Consider the following 18735-nt stretch of genomic DNA (forward strand, 5'->3'; position numbering starts at 1 on the left):
TGTGAAGGTGATCGAAAACTAGGGATTGAATGAAAATATTCACGAAAAGAACTTACAAATCTGGCTGCTAAATTGAAGAATTGGAGTACTACGGAAGTGCCTCACTTCACAAAATCAAAGAATGTTCAGAGATTCTTTTAAGGTCCGAGGGCTAAGGAGAATTGGAAAGTGGATAATGATAAAATACTGGTTCTTTAATGTGTCAATTACTCAATATTGAATTGGGCTCTTTTGTCTCTCCATATCAAATTGGGTAGTGGACGATAACAGAAACAATTGATTGTGAACATCTAAACCTTGCAAACAAATGTTTGCAAATTCTATATCTAGTTTAACATGTCTGTAAAATGGAACTCTTACAAAGATTTTTACTAATACATACCAACTCTATGGTCGTCACACGTATTCTGAGCTAGTTTGTGGCTGTTTGTCTGTTTCGACTAATTCACGAAAGTAACGAAGATAATGGGCCTAATTCTCATTTAGCCCCTGAGACAAGACCAACTCACACGTTTGGCCCTTAAACATAAACCAGCTTATATTTTGGCTCCCTTTTCACTCGTTCATATCTTACTGAGAGCTGGAAGGGGTAAGATATACCAATGAGATGGTAACATCGACTTTGTCACTGAAAATTTATTCTTTCCTTTTGCCATATGCTATCTGCATATAGAAAACTATCACAGAATTTAAATAAACCATTTATTCAGAAAAAGAAATAAAACGTACTCAATCCGTAATGTTCCATAATCCTCTACTTTTAGCCTCAGGTTAAGTATATGTTAGGTAAACTTGATCAAAATTTATAAAATATCACAGCAAAATTGGTCATCAGAAACCAGCAACTTTAATTATACAACATTAAAACTGAAAATCTATCCCCAAATCTGATCTTAAGAATTCGGGAAGATGCAAGAGCTTAGTTTGTTTACTAGTAGCAAACTCAAAAAGCTATATGTATGTATGTATATATATGCTAGAGTATAGTTTGTGCTGCTACCTTTTATTCTGCAGTGTTGGTTGTGGTAGATCCAGGGGGGTCTTCTGGTTTTGCCTTGTTAAATGATTTCTGGGTTTCTAAGACAGGCATGGAAGGTTCAGTCGTCTTCTTAAATAGATCAGAAGCAGCAGCAGGTTTGTCTGTTTCACGGGGACTGAGGAGCTTCTTCTCGATATCTTCAAACTTACCGGTGGCCCATGGAGCTGTGCCTACATTGACAACAATACTTGGTGCATCTATTGTTAATGTTGAGACCTCATCTCTTGAAGCATACCATGTGTTGCCGCATGCGATACACTCCAACTGGTCAAGTTACCAAACAAATGAGAAAAGATGTACTGAACAGATAAGAATAATATAATTAAGTTAAAGAAATAATTCGTTTAAACGCCAATCATTTTTTAACACATTAAACAATTCAATGATGAAAATTGGTACCGAAACCATACAACCCGATAGTTTTGACGAGATGCAAATAGATTTAGTGGAATAAAATTCTAATTTTGGTTCGTGTTAAAGAGTGTGATCATGTGTCAATAAACAAAAATCAAACAAGAAGCACCTATAACTTTTCTTAGGTTGTGTTCAAAGATGAAGTCCAAGCATTATCCTTAATTCTCTACTTACAACTTTCCAATTAATATTTGCACTTGGAGTAGTCATTATGTCCTTTATCCATATGCTTAGATCGGAATTATCCAACTCTTGCAAAGGAGAAAGAGTCTTACTGTTCAAAGAACTTAGAGACTACGTGGGCATTTACTCTGTGTTCGGAAAATTCATCACATATGTTTTCAAAGCTCTCATGTATTAGCATTTCAAAGTGAGAATGTAGCCACCCATTTTTTTTTGAAAGTAATGTAGCCACCCATTTAACCTCCCTTGAATCCTCATAGAGTTGGTGAGCAATGTGGAGATGATGCAAGGCCTAATTTCATGTAAGGATGCTCTCCTCAATGTGCACATTTCAAGACAAGAATCAGCTAGTTTTAGTACTCCTAGAACTAACTAAAAGTTAACAGTAAAAGAAGACTAAATATCTCAGCTCCTTTAGCTGTCAAAGACTCAAATGTGTGCTTGGGCAGTTCTTAGGCAGTGAAGGAGAAAGGCCGCGAAGGGGCTCACTTGCTTTTTCTAGACTTCCCCTAGTTTGTGTTTAGGAATTTTAAGCACGATTAAGTGATAGGCGTCTCAACTCACCTCAATTGAGGACCTTGCATGGTCAATTTTTTCTTGTTATTGGAAAAAGTATTGTTTAAGCTCATTACCTATAGTTCTAAATATTATTTTACTCACCGATAATATGTCAACATTTTTTAGGGGTTAGCAATCTCTCTTCCACCCAAAAGAGTTGGTTTCAGACAGAAAGAGAAGGAGATGCTGATTTTCTAGCCCCATTTCCGAACTTGTTGAATGTTGATGCCCTGCTTCATGCTTTTTAGCAATTAATTCTGCTACTTGCTTCAATGGTTTATGAGGAATGCTGATTGCAAATTGTATAGAGGCATAAAAGAGTAGGTAGATATCACGCGGGTCTATTGCAAAATATGAACTTATAACACCAGAGTTAAGAAGAAGTTGCGGATATATCTTTTGAGTGGCCATATTTGAGAAAATCATTTAAGCAATGCTTAGGCAAGCCGAGAGGTCTGCCGCCTCACATAGCGCTTCAGACAACATATATCAGTGCTCAAGGTCAATTTCAGTATATGATCAGCGACAAAGATTATCACCACTTCTAGAAATAGGTGAGCCTCTGACGGGGTTGAACAAGAAGGGGTTTAAATCATTGGAATATTTGATAACCAGTCCGATGATTTAATATTTTAGACTTGATGAGAATGTCAATTATTAAGACAAATAGGAAATATGGATGAAAAAATTATAACCTGATAGCGGTCTCCGCGTCCTCCTGCTTGGATGATGTCGGTCAAACCCACTTTCTTCTCCGTGCATCTTGAGCATCGAGCATCAGTCATCTGCTTGTGCAAAAATTAACAAGATGAGCTCATAAATAAATATCTAGAAGAAAAATAAGAACTTCATCAAGGAAGAGCTGCTGACTTGCATGCGGCCTGAATCCTCAGGTTCTTTAGTTGCCGTCTCCTCAGTTGTTAGGCCATCCTATAACAGAAAACGAAATTAAGATTACTCGAAGAAAATAAAGATCTGGGACGGATGATATAGCTTGAATAAATTGTAGACCTTCAATTCGATTGGAGACATGTTCAGAATAACTGAAGCTTCCAGCTCACGTTTCACCAAACGTTTTGCTAACCGCGCATTGCTCTACAACAAGCGAATAAATATCAAATTTATATGTTCAGTTTCAATAACTACACTACGAGGGCATAGAATTAAATGTGCAGTACAAAATAAAGAAAGCTCCGTTGCCCATTCAACCGACTACAGAAAAAGACACTATTTCATTCAATGTTAACTTTTAATTACTGAAATCGGTAACTGATATACGAGTGCCACATTCCAGCGGCACAAATATGTCAAGTCATGTAAAGAGTCCTAATTTGTCTTCATTAATGTTTTGCTTGTTTCCATATTCCATGCGGATTCCTTTTGCTGGTCCGAATGTATTAGAAAAGCTTGATTAGCTTTTCTAATACGAGTGCCACATTCCAGCGGCACAAATATGTCAAGTCATGTAAAGAGTCCTAATTTGTCTTCATTAATGTTTTGCTTGTTTCCATATTCCATGCGGATTCCTTTTGCTGGTCCGAATGTATTAGAAAAGCTTGATTAGCTTTCCTTCAAAGATTAGAAGCCTGAATTGTATTTCTATTTTGATGGGATTTCCATATCTATAATTGTCAAGAAACCTTACAACAATATAAATAAAGCTGTTGTTCCAACTTCCGAAACTATGATTGAGAATACTATTACCTTCTAGATGATCTATTGCATATCATTATTGATTTTAAGTTAAATGTTTATGTTCTTAATGGTGGTATTAATTGTAATGGATCCCACAAAGGAACCTTTTCTCCATAGGGATCTCCATATGATCTTGTAAACATTCATATTTAATTGAAACACATCAAGATTTCACCAAGCATTTAGGTTTCCGTTAGACCTGCATGCTCACATCCAAAACTCAGCATCTATCTCGATCCCAGCTACTTCTCAACATTTATGGGGATGCGAAATAAGAAGACGAAAATGAGCAGAAATAGAGTCAATGCAAGAAAATGGAGAATAAAATATAGACATCAGTTGTGTGATTACTACGGACAGTATAGTACATGATGCATTCATTTGTATTTCCACATGTATAAAAGCTCTTTCAATTGTGTTCGAAGGAAGCCACATGTTAGATTGTAACTCCGCTTCCTTTTAATTTTTCTTTTTTTCCTTAACAAAATTATTAAGTACTTCAAAGATAAAAAAAAAATGACGAAGGCTTTGTTGATTTAAGTTGGAACCTCACCCACAAACATATGGAGACAGTAGAAGTATGTGCACAAAATGGATTATCAGAGAAAAAAATTTAAGTATTCCTTAGCACCTACTAAGAGGGTAAACATGATTAATGGAATTACTTAAAAGTATTAACTTTTCAGGTAAGTTCACAAAGTAACATAGGATAATTATGGCTAAGATAGCAAATTACCAAATGGTAACTTCGCCTTATATCTTATAACTGTACGACTGGTAAATAAATTGCACTGATTCCATGAATGAGGGTAACCTTCTAAACCATTCAAACTTACTAAATAACAAGTCTAAGAATATAGAAAACAAGCACATCACCCAAATGGAAGATGAGCTCTTTCTATATAACGGGGAGAATAAAAATGGTAAGCTAAGGTTGGATGTCCTTGGTGAAGAACAGTCCTCTGGAATAAATACAGCTTCCAGTGTGATCCACACGAGTAAATGACAATATAAGTAAAATCATAGAGTGACAGATTTATGTGAGACTGAAGTTCACAAAATATGACGTTAGTACGACCAGTATTAAAAAAGCCAAAAGTTCAAACTCTTTTACTATTTCCCAACCTTCAGATTGAACTGCAACTGACGCATCTTTTGGTTGTACTTTTGAAAATCATAGCTCAAAGCTTCATGTGAAGCCTGCTCAAGAGCAACTATGGCAGACACGGCATCATCCGGCCATCGAAGAGTTCCAAAACCCTGTGAAATTTCAAGCAGAAAATAAATCATTTAAAAAGAAAAATGTTATTAAAGCATTAGTAGCACCGATATTTGCATAGTTTGTTATGTCTTCTAAGTAAACTTCTACCTGGTCAACGTCGTATTCTAGTTAAATACACATCACAGTAAATCCCCAATGTTGACAGTATTAATGAACGTTTTAAAGAAACATTATATACCCTTGAACTATGTACTGGACCTGTGTGTTCCATAAAATAGGGGCTGGTTTACACCTCAACTATTTTGGTTTATACATATCATGAGAGAGAGAGAGAAAAGATAATGTATATCAGAAGCTTAAGATGAATGATTAATCTAACTAAGAACCAGAGGTAAAGTAAACAAGCAATAAGAAAGCAACAAAAAAACACCTAAAGAATATAAATTGCAAAGGGAGGAGTTTGTTGTTACTTGAATGATGAAAAATATATAAAGACCCCATACAGGGTTCAACCGAGTAACTTGCTAAATATCTAAGACTCCAGATAATTGCTACAGGTATCTAATTTGACCAAATCTCTACACTCTCTAATAGGAAGTCTTTACCAAGGAAACAATAGACAACCAACTCATTCCACAATATGGAAAATCTAGACACTTTGGAATGACAGTGGATGCATTGGCTTTTTGAGTTGGAAAAGATGTTGGCTATATCAGGATGGCCATAGTAGGATAGAGAAAACGCTTTACTGCAACGAAGGTAAGCTTTTTGGAAATTAAATTTTAACTGTGACATCTTAACACAATAAAACGATCTTACCCATACTGCAAGATAATTCTTACTACCTTTTCCTGGCATCCTTCAACGTTTTCTGGGTGATCATTGCCACTGGTATTGTTGTCTAGGGAGACAGAGTTGCCATTTTCTATCTGTGCAATATTCACACTATCCTTGGAATCACAAGCAGGCTGAACTCCAATAAGAAGCTTCTCTAACCATTTATCACGAACAGTATCTCCTGTTAATGCTTTGGAGTTCGCCAAAAGTTTATAGAACTCTGAAGCATCATCTGTACAGCTTCCTGGAGTTTCTGCTATTGAATGTTGGTCAAGTCTAGTGGCCAGATCATCTTCCCTCGTAACATCAATAGGAGACATAGGTTTCCTTCGTCGTTTATTCTTTCGCTGATACTCTAGCTCAGCCCTGGCCTCTTCAGTTTCAATATCAGGGAGTTCTCCTAATCGCTCCCGGGTTTTTTGCACTAGAAGATCAATCTCATACTGCTTACTGTCCTCGTAATCTTTGTCTGTCAACCTCCAGAGTTTTTTCTCTACAGTATCATACACCTTTTGAACAAAAAATCCAGGATGCTCTTTACGACGAGGAATCTGCTTGTGCAACGGAATGAAGTGCACGATACACCTGTGCATTACAGACTCAGCTGGAATCTCGTCACGGTGGAAACTGTAGAACAACTCCCTAGTATCACGAAATCCCCAGTTCCCGCCACCTTTTTTTTCTGCTTCCTCCGGCCGATAGAACCACTGTCCAGTCACATTCATAGTCCCATTTCTGTCTTGAGTGATTTCCTATCAAAACAAAATCATAATTTATCTATGAAAACCATGACTATACTGTAATATTGTTTTCTTTTTTGGGTAAGCAAATAAATGTATACAGGAAGCATCGACTACAAACAAATTACTACAGTGAGAACAGGACTGAAGTAGCAAAGCAGAAGCTTTACCATAACTAGTCTATGAACTAAAACTATCATCTAGATTCTAGATAACATCCAACAATATTTAACTAAAACTAGAATAAGCCTAAAATATATAAAACAGAGACTTCAGCGAGGAAAGGTGTCAAGGGTGTCTCCTCTAATAACATAGAACAATATTTTTCTAAAAAGGATTGAAAAAGTTACATTCTATAGCAAAATATGTTAGGTTATCCAGTAAATGAAAATATTTTGCACAGGGAAACACATGGAAGGGGACACACGTCAGATGTTTGCACATCATGGACCAACTTATAAGGGGAAGAAGAAGCTATTGAACTTTGTTGGTGCGTACTCCTAATGACTCATGAAGCTTTCCAGCAACAGAACCATGTTTACCTCTGAAAACAAGGAAGAAAAATCTGGAAGCTAATTCCTCATGCTCTATGGTTTGGGGTATATGAAGGAGAGGAAAAATGACACCTTCGAAGTGGCAAGTGTAAGAACAAAAAAGATTATTTATTAAACACATTCAATCCCTGCTTTACCATAGTAGTAGAGAGGACATATAGAAACATAGTAATGTAATTCACAGCGGCCTGCAGGCTGCAGAAGCCTATTATGCTCTCCCCTAAGCCTCCTGGTTTACAGGCGTTGTACAGTTCTCCTTTCAATATAAATTCAAATTGTCCAAAAAACTATTGAAACAATCACTTAGCAAATTGATTGAGAGGCTATAATATCTAAGGCACACTTAAATGTCATTTAAGGGGTCAAGGCTGTTAATAGAGTATGAGTTGGACTTGTATGTCAAGATTTCTGATGGTCTCCACTTTTAGTGCTGAATCACACTTAAGCAGCCCCTTGCTCGCCTTGCATGTTGCATAAAGACCTCGATTTTTCTTTTTGTCATTTTAATTAGAAACTAATATTTTTTAGTTGTTTTACTTCTACTGGTTTTAAACACTACTTTACTGTAACTAATTTATACAAAAATTAGTGGTTTGTGTTCTTTTCACCTAACAAAAAGGAAAAAAAAAACATGAGTGAGACGAAAAGAGTTTTTAGACTTATTTCTAGTACATGAAAATATTTGTGCGGTGTACGAAGAGTAAAACATCATTACCATCTATAAAAAAATACAAGGGAAGACTAAAGTGGTGAAACTTGATTTTTGAGGGAGGCCGTGTTTAGGGTGACCGCTTAAGCCTGCTAACAAAAGGTTATTAGTCTCTTTGTTTCACCTAGCGCTTTAGATAACATAAGTTAAGTACAACGAGCAACAGCAACACGTTTGGAAATTTGAATCTATGTCATCATACAAATGGCTGCTAATTGAAGATATGGAGAAGTATATCTCAAGTCTTACGACTTTTTACCTAAATAACCAAACAAGCTATTCTTACATTCTGCTTGAGAAAGCGTACTGTGCGTCTCACAGATATGGCTTTAAGAATGAGTCGTTCTATGTATAAGACAGGTATAACATGTAGGTTCTTCTCAGTAGTCGAAATAGAATGGTTGAAAGCAATAACTTTAACAAATTGAAAATTCACCTTGATGATGGCTACATAAGGCTTTTGTCCTGAATCCTCTGGTGTTAGAAGAACGGGATCCTCCTACATAATAACAAAGGAATGGGATACATAAACATAAAGAAGGAAGAACCAAATAAGAATTACTAGTCCAGAGCAACATTTATTTGCAAAATAGTCCACAATCAAGATCCATAAGAAAAGTATGTCAAAGAATAAGATGAAATTAAGGAGTCTAAGACTCAAAAAGAGGAAGTTGGTATTCAGAAAGCATTCGGGGTGCAAGAATAAAGAGTTAAAGACAAAACACGAATCAAGAATCCTAATCCAGTTAGTCTTCTTAAAGGTAAAGCCACAACGGGAGAAAACACAAACGAAAATTCTATCAAGTTATTTTTCTTAAACCCCAATCCAGTTCTCAACAAAATCCCACAAGTGATATCCCAGAAGCCATTCGATCTAATGAGTTAAATCCATGCTTCACTATTTTCTTTACTGTCTCAAAAATGCACCTTAGGTATTGCTTCATCAAATTTGCTCAAACAGGCACCTCATGTATTCCTTTAAGAGAAATATTTTTATTTAGTAATGACTCAATATGGAGTGAGGAAAAACGTAGAGTTTTAAAGCTATTTTGTATTAAACAATTGAACTATGTAGAAGTGAATGTTAACCTTGTTGGAACTTTTTTCTTTTGAAATGTCGCATAAATTGTAATAAGAAATAAGACTGTAGAAGAGTTTCCCAAATGAACCATATTTTTTATTGAGTGTGGAATTGTTTTCCAGGTATCTTTCATTACCCTATCTCATATCTCAAAGCAATCCTTTGTTGTTCTAGGCGTTGGCTAGATTATCCTAAGACCATCGACGAAGCTTTGCTTACTACATAACCACCTTGCACATGTAACATTTGTTAACTCTAATCCCACCTCTTCTGGTCAACATATATGTTGGAGGCTTTCAAGGCATGCTACCCATAGTGAAGCTCAGTGCGTAATTACTTAGGCCATATCAACTTGTTGATTTCAGTGTCACTATGCAGCAGTTTTCCGCTTTACCTATTCTATTTGAACTTATACTCATTGACATCTTGCTTCCATCTGCTATCATCTTACTCATTTTTATATGAATCCTGCAATATCTAGCAGCCTAAATACCAATTTCTAGTCGTTGATATCCCTGCGGATTTTAGGTCCATGCAACTCCTTTCTGTTGGAGATAGTGACCCGAGACAGCCCCCTCCTTTTTTCTCTAAATATTGAACAGTGCAGTATCCCTTGGTAAGGTTCCAGCTGACCAGCAATGGTTCCGAACTTTTGTGCAAACCTTTCGCTATTCGGCCAAAATGACAAATATGTCAAATTGGTGAAATATTTGGCAAACCTTTTATGTGTCACTCTTACAGAGTTTATTTCAATCCTTCAATCAGAGTTTGCCTGGAAAGACCTCGACCCTCGATCACTTTTTCTGGGTACTAAAGTCACATAGACACCATGGAAATATCTCTCAAAAGGTTCCCCTTCAAGAGAAATACCCTAGAAAACCTGTTTTTTCAACTCACCTAACATCTTAGAGACTCAGTCTCCGACTATGCAATGAAACAAAGCAATTTTAGGCCTCGACATGTTTTTCTTTGACAATGCAAGGCTGTCCTAGAGGCGGTAAAGAGGAGTAGCTTCAGTTTTCATTAATTGTAACAGTATTTTATTCTATTAACCGTATATTTTATTGAAATTGTTTGTATTATTACAACATAGTAATTAGTTTTTTAGTAGTAAAGTTTATGCATATGAATATTCTTGTTCACTTCTACCCATTAAAGTACCTCAACAAAATTGACACTTGTCACTTGAAAGGGCAACATAAGTTGTCACGTCACAGACTTGCCACTTGAAAGGAGGGTTGATTGTGGTATGGGGCGGTGGTGGACGGTGGTGGTCAGTGGGTCGGTAGGTGGTGGTGGACGGTGGTGGTCAGTGGGTCGGTAGGTGGGTGGTGGTGGTGAAATAGCTTTCTCATATAATACAAAATTTAACATCTACGGATGATTTAGAGAGGCATAGTAATAATTACAGTAAGACATTCTCTTACCGATAATTGGATTCTTGATCCTATGAATCAAAAAAATAAAAATTCCCAAATTTAAAACAACAAGCAGTTGTCAGAGTCAAAACCTAAATTTATTGAAAAGGAATAATAACACCACGACCATTAAATGAAAGATTTTGATTGAGCTTACCAGATTGAACGTATTCCCATCATACTCGAAAGATTCGAAGTGTTCCCTCTTTCCTCTACCTTTACCAGAAACCTTGATGACTTCACCGATGGGTTTGGCATCTACTGGTTCTTCTTCTTCTTCTTCTTCCTCTTCCTCTTCTTCTTCTTCTTCATTAGGGTCATCATCATTTTCTTCCTGATGATTTTCTTCATCTTCTTCCTCATCAATCGACATTTTCTTCTTCTTCTCTTCTTTTCGTTCTTCTACGCTTCCTTCATCTTCGCTGTCGCTCACCGCCAGCAACCGTCGAGTCCTCATTTTTCCTGCCCTAATTTGGAGACAGTAGAAACCAGTGAAAGAGATTAAAGAACTCGGAATTTGCCGCCGAGGGGTTTTTTTCTAATCAAATTGGTCGTTCTCGACTCTCGAGTAATTTGGGGTTATTTAGTTTACCTCCCTTGGTGCAACTATGGTTTGAGAATACTCCCCTCCCTTATTGGTATTTCGCTTTGACCCCTCAAAGTTGACGGTGTTAAGATTGCATGTATGCGAGAAACACTTTTGAATTCGAAAAAATGATATCCATAATCTTCTTCACAAGCAGACTCAGTCAGTCTATGAGAACCATAAATCCATAATTCACTTTCTTTAAGACATTGGTCTTATGCTTTATTATTGTTGTTTCGAATAAAATGTCTTCTAGTCACAGAAGGTTCTACCACGTTCATAAAATCTCTTTTCTATGATGATGTTGAAAACTTGGCCTTTTTGCATTTCAGAATATTGACCTTTTGTTGTTGTTGGAGGGCTTTTGGTGTTTAACATATCCTATATAATCATATGCAGTAAAATATGCATGTGCAAGCCCATTTTCTTCGCAAGAAGGACACAAATGTTGGATTTGAATTTCCGACCATTTACATACAAACCACACTACTAACCACTAACTACAACTTAAGTTGTGTGCATGTCTATGGACGATTTTTCTGTTCATCTCGGTTTGAAATAAGAAGCCTTAAATCTAACATTCATTAAATTGTGTTTTTTGTTCATGATCTAGAGTGCAGTGATTATCAGTCAGTCATATATGATAGGGGTTCGTACTAATTAAGAGTGGAGTTCATACATTTATATGTATATTAAAGTTTGATAGGAACTACTTAAAATACCTAGACGTTTGATCGTGTTGCTTCTTTACTTCATCCGGTTATGTAAACAGAAAATGTATTGAAGTAACATTGGAGGTGTCTATAGAAACATGCACCTCCCATTCATCCAAAGGACGAGAATAATTGAAGATTGCAAATATATTATCTTCACATTTAATTAGATTAGTTTTCATAATTAGAAATATTATTTACATTTTTTTTTTGTTAAAATTCTTCCCATGTAGATTTCTTCTACAAGTATTTGTAAATCTAACCAAGGGAATAACTTTGGTTCTCAAATTCTTTGTGCAAGAGCTTCTTTTTATCATGGTGTTTTTTTTGTTAACAGAATCATGGTATCTCGAGCATAGGTATTTTTTTGTTCTTCGATACTATTTGGGAATTCTTTTCATCATCTCTATAATCTCTACACTCAATGGTCAATTCTTCACTGTTATTAACTATCTTTTCACATTTCAAATTTTTCTTTAGTCAGATTTCAAAAATTTCTTTTCATCATCTCTAAGTTTAATCTCTAGACTCAATGGTCAATTCTTCACTATTATCAATTATTTGTTCACATTTCAATCCTTTCTTTAGTCAGATTTCAAAAATTTCTTTTGACTAACTAACGTAACCCGAGCCCCCTTAACAGCCCCCCCCCCCCAATCATTTTGTCTTCCCGCGACCCCCTTGACCCATTTTTTTCTTCCCAATCTTCCATTATTTTTGTTGTTTTGATGAATGAGAGGTGCATGTTGATATAAGCACCTCCAACGTTACTTCGATAGAATTATGAACTCATTAACCAAGAAAATACTATTTATTTTTCATTTGTGAAAGCAAGTTAGGGAGGGAGAAGTACGAAAAATATTAAGAGTAGGAAAGATGATGAAGAGTTAAACAAGAAGAAAGATACACAAAGAAGAGGGAGCTAGAGATTGTCCCAAATACTTCTTCGTGACAGATGAAGTTTGTCCAAAAATTTACCCAGGATCCGTCGTTAAATTCACCCCTAAATATCTCCTCAATAGCAACTAGGAGAAAACGATTTCTAAATGCCCCAATGAGTACTTTTTTTTAGTGAGAGAAGGAAATAAAAAGAAATAAATAAAAATCGATGAAAAAAATTACTTAACATTCTAAATACTTTAAAAGGGGTCAAACGGGAAGGGCTCAACAATTTCTGTTCGAAAATTCACTCAAATTGACCAAGGGACAAGATTGGTCCTGATTTCAAGTCCATCGATCTACCAACAACCCATAATAAAGTAGACAAAAAGTATTATAGAAGATAATTTTTTATTTGAGAAATCGACTACGTTCTACGTTAGTCGTTACAAGGCATTGATGCAACACAAAGATGTGATAAGCACGATAATCGCCTAAGTTAAATAAAAAAAATAATGTAGAAGATGATTAACATAACCATTAAAGAATTTTCCAGCATCCGTATATATGATTTTAGGTTGAGTTTGAAATACAAAAATAATTAATTCAAGAACTTGTTTCCTATACCTAGTTAAAGATGTTGAAGCAAGAGAGGCAAACCCTTGGTGGGTCTAAGGGAGAGCATTATAGCAGGAGAATGGATATAATTTGGGGAGAGAGAAAGTGAAAACCTAGTAAGGATATGAGCTAAGACAATTTTGTATTCCATGGTAGCCAAGTTCCTTCCCACACACATTCTCCCTCCAAATCCAAAAGGCAAGAACCCCATCTTATGCTTGCATCCTCCAAGTATGGGATCATCTTTAAACCTCTCTGGTTTGAATTGGTTCACATCATCACCCCAAAGAGTTGAATCATGGTTCATTCCCACAACATCAATCCACATGTTGGTCCCATTTGGAATTACTAAATTCTCAACATGGATATCTTCTCTGGTTTGTCTCTGGATATTCGGTGCGGGCGAGTATAGTCGAAGAACTTCATTCATCACCCATCCCATCTGCATTCATGTTTCACAACTTTAGCTAACCAAACAATATTATATTTCATGAAAACTAAATCAATTTACATTTGAAATTTGAAAAGAAACTTGTAAAATTCAAGTGAAATTTACCGAAGATCTAAATAAAATAACAAACACTATGCTTATCTGTTCAAATAGTTTATTTTTTTATGCGACAAAGTAATTATCATGTCCACATACAAGCCGAAATAAAAATCATTCTAAGTTTTCAAATTAATAATTCATGTCTAGACACTTTTCATAAAACTTTTATCTTGCAAAAATATGATAATAAAAAAATTTAAGAGTAAAGTGAATTTTTGTATGAAAACAATGAGAATGTGATTAAAATGCAAACAAACCAAAAGCTAAAAATGATAATTATATGGTAGGTACCTTCTTTAGTTGAGTGATAATGGTGGGATCGTCAATGGAGGAGATAGGTCCATCCCCAATGACTTGTTTGATTTCTTGTCTAAGGTGGTTTTGCCACTCAGGGTTCAAAGCCAAAAGTAGTAAAGTCCATGAGAGTGTTAAAGCTGTTGTTTCATGTCCCCCAAAAAATAATGTCTTGCACTCATCAACTAACTCACTAGTTGTCAAATCATAACATTTTTTTCTGCCACCCCCATTAATATTGTCTGATGCTGTATCTTTTTTCTCATCATGTAGATCATCTTTATTCATCGTCATTTTACTTGACAGAAAAATTTCTAGTAAGTCTTGTGGTTGAGTATTTTTACTTGGATTGCCATTCTGATTTATAATCCTCGATCTTATGATAGATATAAGAATCTCATCTATCTCCTTTCCTAGTCTTGTTGCTTCTTGTGTTTCTTTCTTGTACATAAACCTACTGAATGGAACCCCTACTAATCTGTTAGATTGAAATAGTGCAAATTGCATTGCTCTTAACTTCTTAAATACTTTCCGGCCATTATCATCGTTAATACCGAAGGTTATATTGGCTATTATCTCTGCAGCTGTGCTTGTTATTGATTCCTCTATATCGATCTCGGGTTCGCCTGAGTCAATAAGATTACTCCATTGATCCAGCATTTTAGTTGCAGATTCCACCATTGAGCTTGCCATGGCCTGTAATCATTAAACATAATTAACCAAGATATTATTAGTTTGTGCTTTTGATTATATGTAGTGGTGGTGGTGTTTAAGAGATAAGTAAGTATATTAATAATTAAAGAAATGGAAGTTTAATACTAGAGAGGCTCCCCCAAAGGCCCAAAGCTTAGGTATAATCATATGAAAGATACTATAAAAATTAATAACATAAGGATTATAAAATCAGAGTTTTACTTAGTGTTTGACTCAGAGTCTCACTCAATGTGACAACATAATGTAGAGCTTTAATTTAAATCATTGAGATCAAAAAAGCAAATATACGTGTGGGCAAGAAGCTAATCGCGACGAAAGTTTACGGGGGTTGACATAAACCCGACGGTTTTATGAACAACCGTAGACAGTTGTCAACTATTGCCGACGGAAACCTAGTCGGAGTTTAGTTTTTCCGATGGTTTCTCTTTTTGCCGTCGGGAATGGGGGCAATAAACCCTTTTTTTTGTAGTGACATCAGTTTGAGTCAAACTCTCAGTAAAGCTCCAAGAGTAATATCAATAGTAACCAATGTGAAATAAGATTGACCTTCAAAATATGGGGCGAAAAAGCAGGTGAAATGACGTGGCGATGACGAACCCAGTCTTCTCCTTCGACCATAACCATTCCACCATTACCAAACATTGGCATTCTATCATCTCTAAACACACTTGGTTTTCCCCATCTCTTTCCAATCACTCCTGAAGACATCTTCCTTAGAAACTCTGGATCAGCTATATACAAGAATGGCTCTGTGCCTAACCAATATATAAATACCTTTCCTGCATAAACCACAATCAATCATGCACCATTAAATATTAATATCTCAAATGTCATATACATATTTTTAGATAAATTAGGGTTTGTGGATGGGATAATGAACATGACATACCATAAGAACTATTCCACTTAGAGAAATAAGGAAAAACAGTAGAGTGAATATCATGAGTGATATTCATGTGATTATCATCATCATCAGATATTGGTTTTATTCTGTTTGATTTGTGTTTTCTCATATCAAGAATATTTCCTAGAGGGAAACTTGGAGGAGGTCCTCTAAATCCATTTCTCTTTAGCCTCTTGTGAACTCCCATGGGTAATATCCAAAATGAATACACCACTTTCAATATTATTAACATCAATGGGACACCCATCCCTATACACATAACTCTAATCATATACATGTTATCAACATATTCCATCTCTCTCACTCAACTCTCTCTCTCTCTCTCTATAAACTCTCTCTCTCTCTGTATAAACTCTCTCTCCTTTGTCTTTCTTGGAGAAAATAATAAAATGGGTGGTGGTATTTATAGAGAAATAAGTAAGATGGGTCTATCAAACAATCTTTGTGTAATAAGATGGACGGAGATGTGTATGTATATAAGGTTAGGTCATGGGAATTCAAGAATGTCAGGTTTGACCTAAGAAAGTCAAAGAGAGAATAATGAAGTCTATATGAAGTTGGAAGTGTTTTGGTCTCTAGGGTTGATTTTGTTTTCCGTTAATGACTTAGAAATTAAAACGATAAAATCATTATCATCTAATTTAATAGTAGGTTTTAAGTTTCTTTTTTGCCGGCTCATGCCATTGATACAGTAAAAGAATGAAAATTTCCCTCCAACTTAACCACCTTGTTGGTATCCTCATTCTATTTTCTTTTCTTTTTTGGGTTTGAGAAATGCTAGAGCGGGTGGAGATCTGGACCCTACTCCTGGCCTCAGCTGATGTGGAAGTGACACGTGCGCCCAAGAATGAAATTTGGTCTCCGTTTTGAAACTCTGTTTTAGTCCCCATTTTTGCATTCTTTTGATCTAAGTCCCTCGTATGTAGGGGTGGCAATGGGTACCCGTTTACCCGAGAACCGAACCGACCCCGAGTCTTAATGGGTAGGTACTGGGTATAGGTTTTAGATCCATTAAGGAAATCGGGTCTCAAATGGGTATACCCGAAAGGACCCGACTAGGAGGCGGGTCCTTATCGGGTATATCCGCCGGGTACCCGACGGGTAATGGGTACCCGAGATAATACGAAAAAATACCCTAGATTATATAGTATTCTTGTACGTCAGGGTTTTTCTCACCAAGTTACCAACTCACCAAGTTATGAAATTTCTCAAATCCTCTTTTCCTTGGTTGAAAACTAATTTATAAAACACAAAAGTGAGCGAGTTAATATAACATAAAGGTTCATTTCTTCTTTCTTGATTCCCCTAATCTCTAATCTCTTATACTCATCAACTATTGTACCCGAGATATTTGCTTATTTAAGGATCTATGTCGTTTATGATATTTCTTTTCACTAGATTCATGCAAATTCTTCTACTTTAAGAAATATTTGATATACTTTTGTGAATACCCAATGGGTACCCGATACCCGATGGGTACCCGAGAATTTTATAGGTTCCGGTTCTGGATCCTTTGATTGAGGTACCGGTACCGGAACCGTCAAGAACCGAAACCGTTACGATTTATAGGTTCCGGTTCTGGATAGTTAAATACCCGAACCGGAACCGACCCGTTGACACCCCTACTCGTATGGATCTTGACATGGACGGTTGGAATTGGATCAACGGTTCAGATCGAAAGACCCTTTGTCAAACCAAAAACCTGAACTAACATGGGGTGCTCACTGCTCGCGACGGATCTGAATTAATTCTCAATTTGTTTTTGTTACTGATGATGATTTGGACCGTTTTCTTGATCAATTGCTCTTCCCGGCACGGAAGCCGGCCGAAAGCAGCGGGATGACGTGTCGGGATGTGATTTAGAGAGAGAAAGTCAGAAAATTTCTCTCTCTAAATCACGTCCCGGCCCGTCACCCCGTCGGGTTTCGGCCGGTTTCCATGCCGGGATGTCTATCACAGTTGTTTCTTGATTGAGTCGTCTGGAAGTGATTTAGATCATAATGTTGATACTTGTCATGAATTGGAAGTATATTTAGTTGAAATTGATCAAAGAACTTGTTTTATTCCTTGATAGATTACAAAAGAAATATAAGACTCTATTTATAGAGTTACAATACTACTAGTTTCTAACTTTACTAGTTTCTAATATTTTACTAGTTCCTAATTCTTACTAGTTTCTAATATTTGATATTTCCTAATATCTATTATATGGGATATCTTAATATATAGAAAGATATTTCAACACTCTCCCTCAAGTTGGTGCATAGATATCGCACATGCCCAACTTGTCTACCATTTTCGAAAATATTCGACTTGAAACTGCTTTGGTAAGAACATCAGCCAACTGATCTTCAGATCGGACCTTTGGTAACTCTACAATGTTGTCTTCCAACTTTTCTTTAATAAAACATCGATCCACCTCAACATGCTTTGTGCGGTCGTGCTGGACTGGATTGTGAGCAATATCACATGCTGCTTTATTGTCACAATATAATTGAATTGGTCTTTCAGAAGGATATCCTAAATCATCCAACAGGAGTCTTAACCATAACGCTTCACATATGCCATCAGCCATTCCTCTAAATTCGGACTCTGCACTTGAACGTGCAACAACGTTCTGTTTTTTACTTCTCCATGTAACAAGATTTCCACCAACAAAGGTAAAATATCCTGCAGTTGATCGCCTACCATTTACTTCCCCGGCCCAATCTGCATCAGTATATACATCAATAGTTCGACAACTCGAATTTTTAGTAAACAAAATACCTTTTCCAGGAGCCGCCTTCAAATATCTCAAAATGCGTAAAACAACATTCATGTGTTTTTCACCGGGATTGTGCATAAATTGACTAACAATACTTAACGCATATGCAAGATCTGGCCTCGTGTGCGCCAAGTACATCAACCTTCCAACCAGTCGTTGATATCTTCCTTTATCAACCGGTATCTGATTAGGCTCCACTGACAACTTTAATCCTTCTTCGACAGGTGTATCAATCGGCTCACACGCTGACATACCCACCTCAT

At 36.3% G+C, this 18735-nt stretch overlaps 2 protein-coding genes across 4 annotated transcripts; both read right to left on the bottom strand.

Annotated features, from left to right (window-relative positions):
* Window positions 1-258: 258 nt before the first annotated feature.
* Window positions 259-11071, bottom strand: LOC147569660 (protein REPRESSOR OF VERNALIZATION 1-like). Of its 3 annotated transcripts, none has more exons than XM_086656150.1 (9): window positions 10608-11071; window positions 8388-8450; window positions 5957-6700; window positions 5015-5149; window positions 3206-3289; window positions 3065-3124; window positions 2890-2979; window positions 1001-1303; window positions 259-663 (listed from the first exon to the last, which is right to left on the bottom strand). In XM_086656150.1, exons 1-8 carry the CDS (start codon window positions 10905-10907, stop codon window positions 1004-1006), a joined length of 1776 nt encoding a protein of 591 aa, XP_086512276.1. In that variant the 5' UTR covers window positions 10908-11071; the 3' UTR covers window positions 259-663; window positions 1001-1003. The 3 variants fall into 3 exon arrangements, with proteins under 3 accessions (XP_086512276.1, XP_086512277.1, XP_086512275.1); XM_086656151.1 differs by having other exon boundaries at window positions 259-677; XM_086656149.1 differs by lacking the exon at window positions 259-663 and having other exon boundaries at window positions 741-1303.
* A 1954-nt stretch (window positions 11072-13025) lies between these two features.
* On the bottom strand, window positions 13026-16082 carry CYP715A1 (cytochrome P450, family 715, subfamily A, polypeptide 1). Its single transcript, XM_086656152.1, has 4 exons — window positions 15694-16082; window positions 15351-15583; window positions 14088-14786; window positions 13026-13688 (listed from the first exon to the last, which is right to left on the bottom strand). Exons 1-4 carry the CDS (start codon window positions 16001-16003, stop codon window positions 13260-13262), a joined length of 1671 nt encoding a protein of 556 aa, XP_086512278.1. The 5' UTR covers window positions 16004-16082; the 3' UTR covers window positions 13026-13259.
* Between the last annotated feature and the right edge of the window lie 2653 nt (window positions 16083-18735).

The sequence above is a fragment of the Eschscholzia californica genome, unplaced genomic scaffold (assembly GCF_041429995.1).
Source record: "Eschscholzia californica isolate CP2 unplaced genomic scaffold, dmEscCali1.0.p SCAF_1, whole genome shotgun sequence".
In the NCBI taxonomy this organism is placed as follows: Eukaryota; Viridiplantae; Streptophyta; class Magnoliopsida; order Ranunculales; family Papaveraceae; genus Eschscholzia; species Eschscholzia californica.

Bases quoted from the DNA above. Each gene is read 5' to 3' on its own strand.
- LOC147569660 (XM_086656150.1), bottom strand. From the start codon at position 10,907: ATGAGGACTCGACGGTTGCTGGCGGTGAGCGACAGCGAAGATGAAGGA. The intron at 5,150-5,956 runs GTAGTAAGAATT...GAAATTTCACAG, and splicing joins TTGAAGGATGCCAGGAAAAG to GGTTTTGGAACTCTTCGATG. The intron at 2,980-3,064 runs GTCAGCAGCTCT...TTGCACAAGCAG, and splicing joins AGGATTCAGGCCGCATGCAA to ATGACTGATGCTCGATGCTC.
- CYP715A1 (XM_086656152.1), bottom strand. From the start codon at position 16,003: ATGGAATATGTTGATAACATGTATATGATTAGAGTTATGTGTATAGGG. The intron at 15,584-15,693 runs GTATGTCATGTT...TGGTTTATGCAG, and splicing joins TAAGTGGAATAGTTCTTATG to GAAAGGTATTTATATATTGG. The intron at 14,787-15,350 runs GTCAATCTTATT...TAATGATTACAG, and splicing joins TTTCGCCCCATATTTTGAAG to GCCATGGCAAGCTCAATGGT.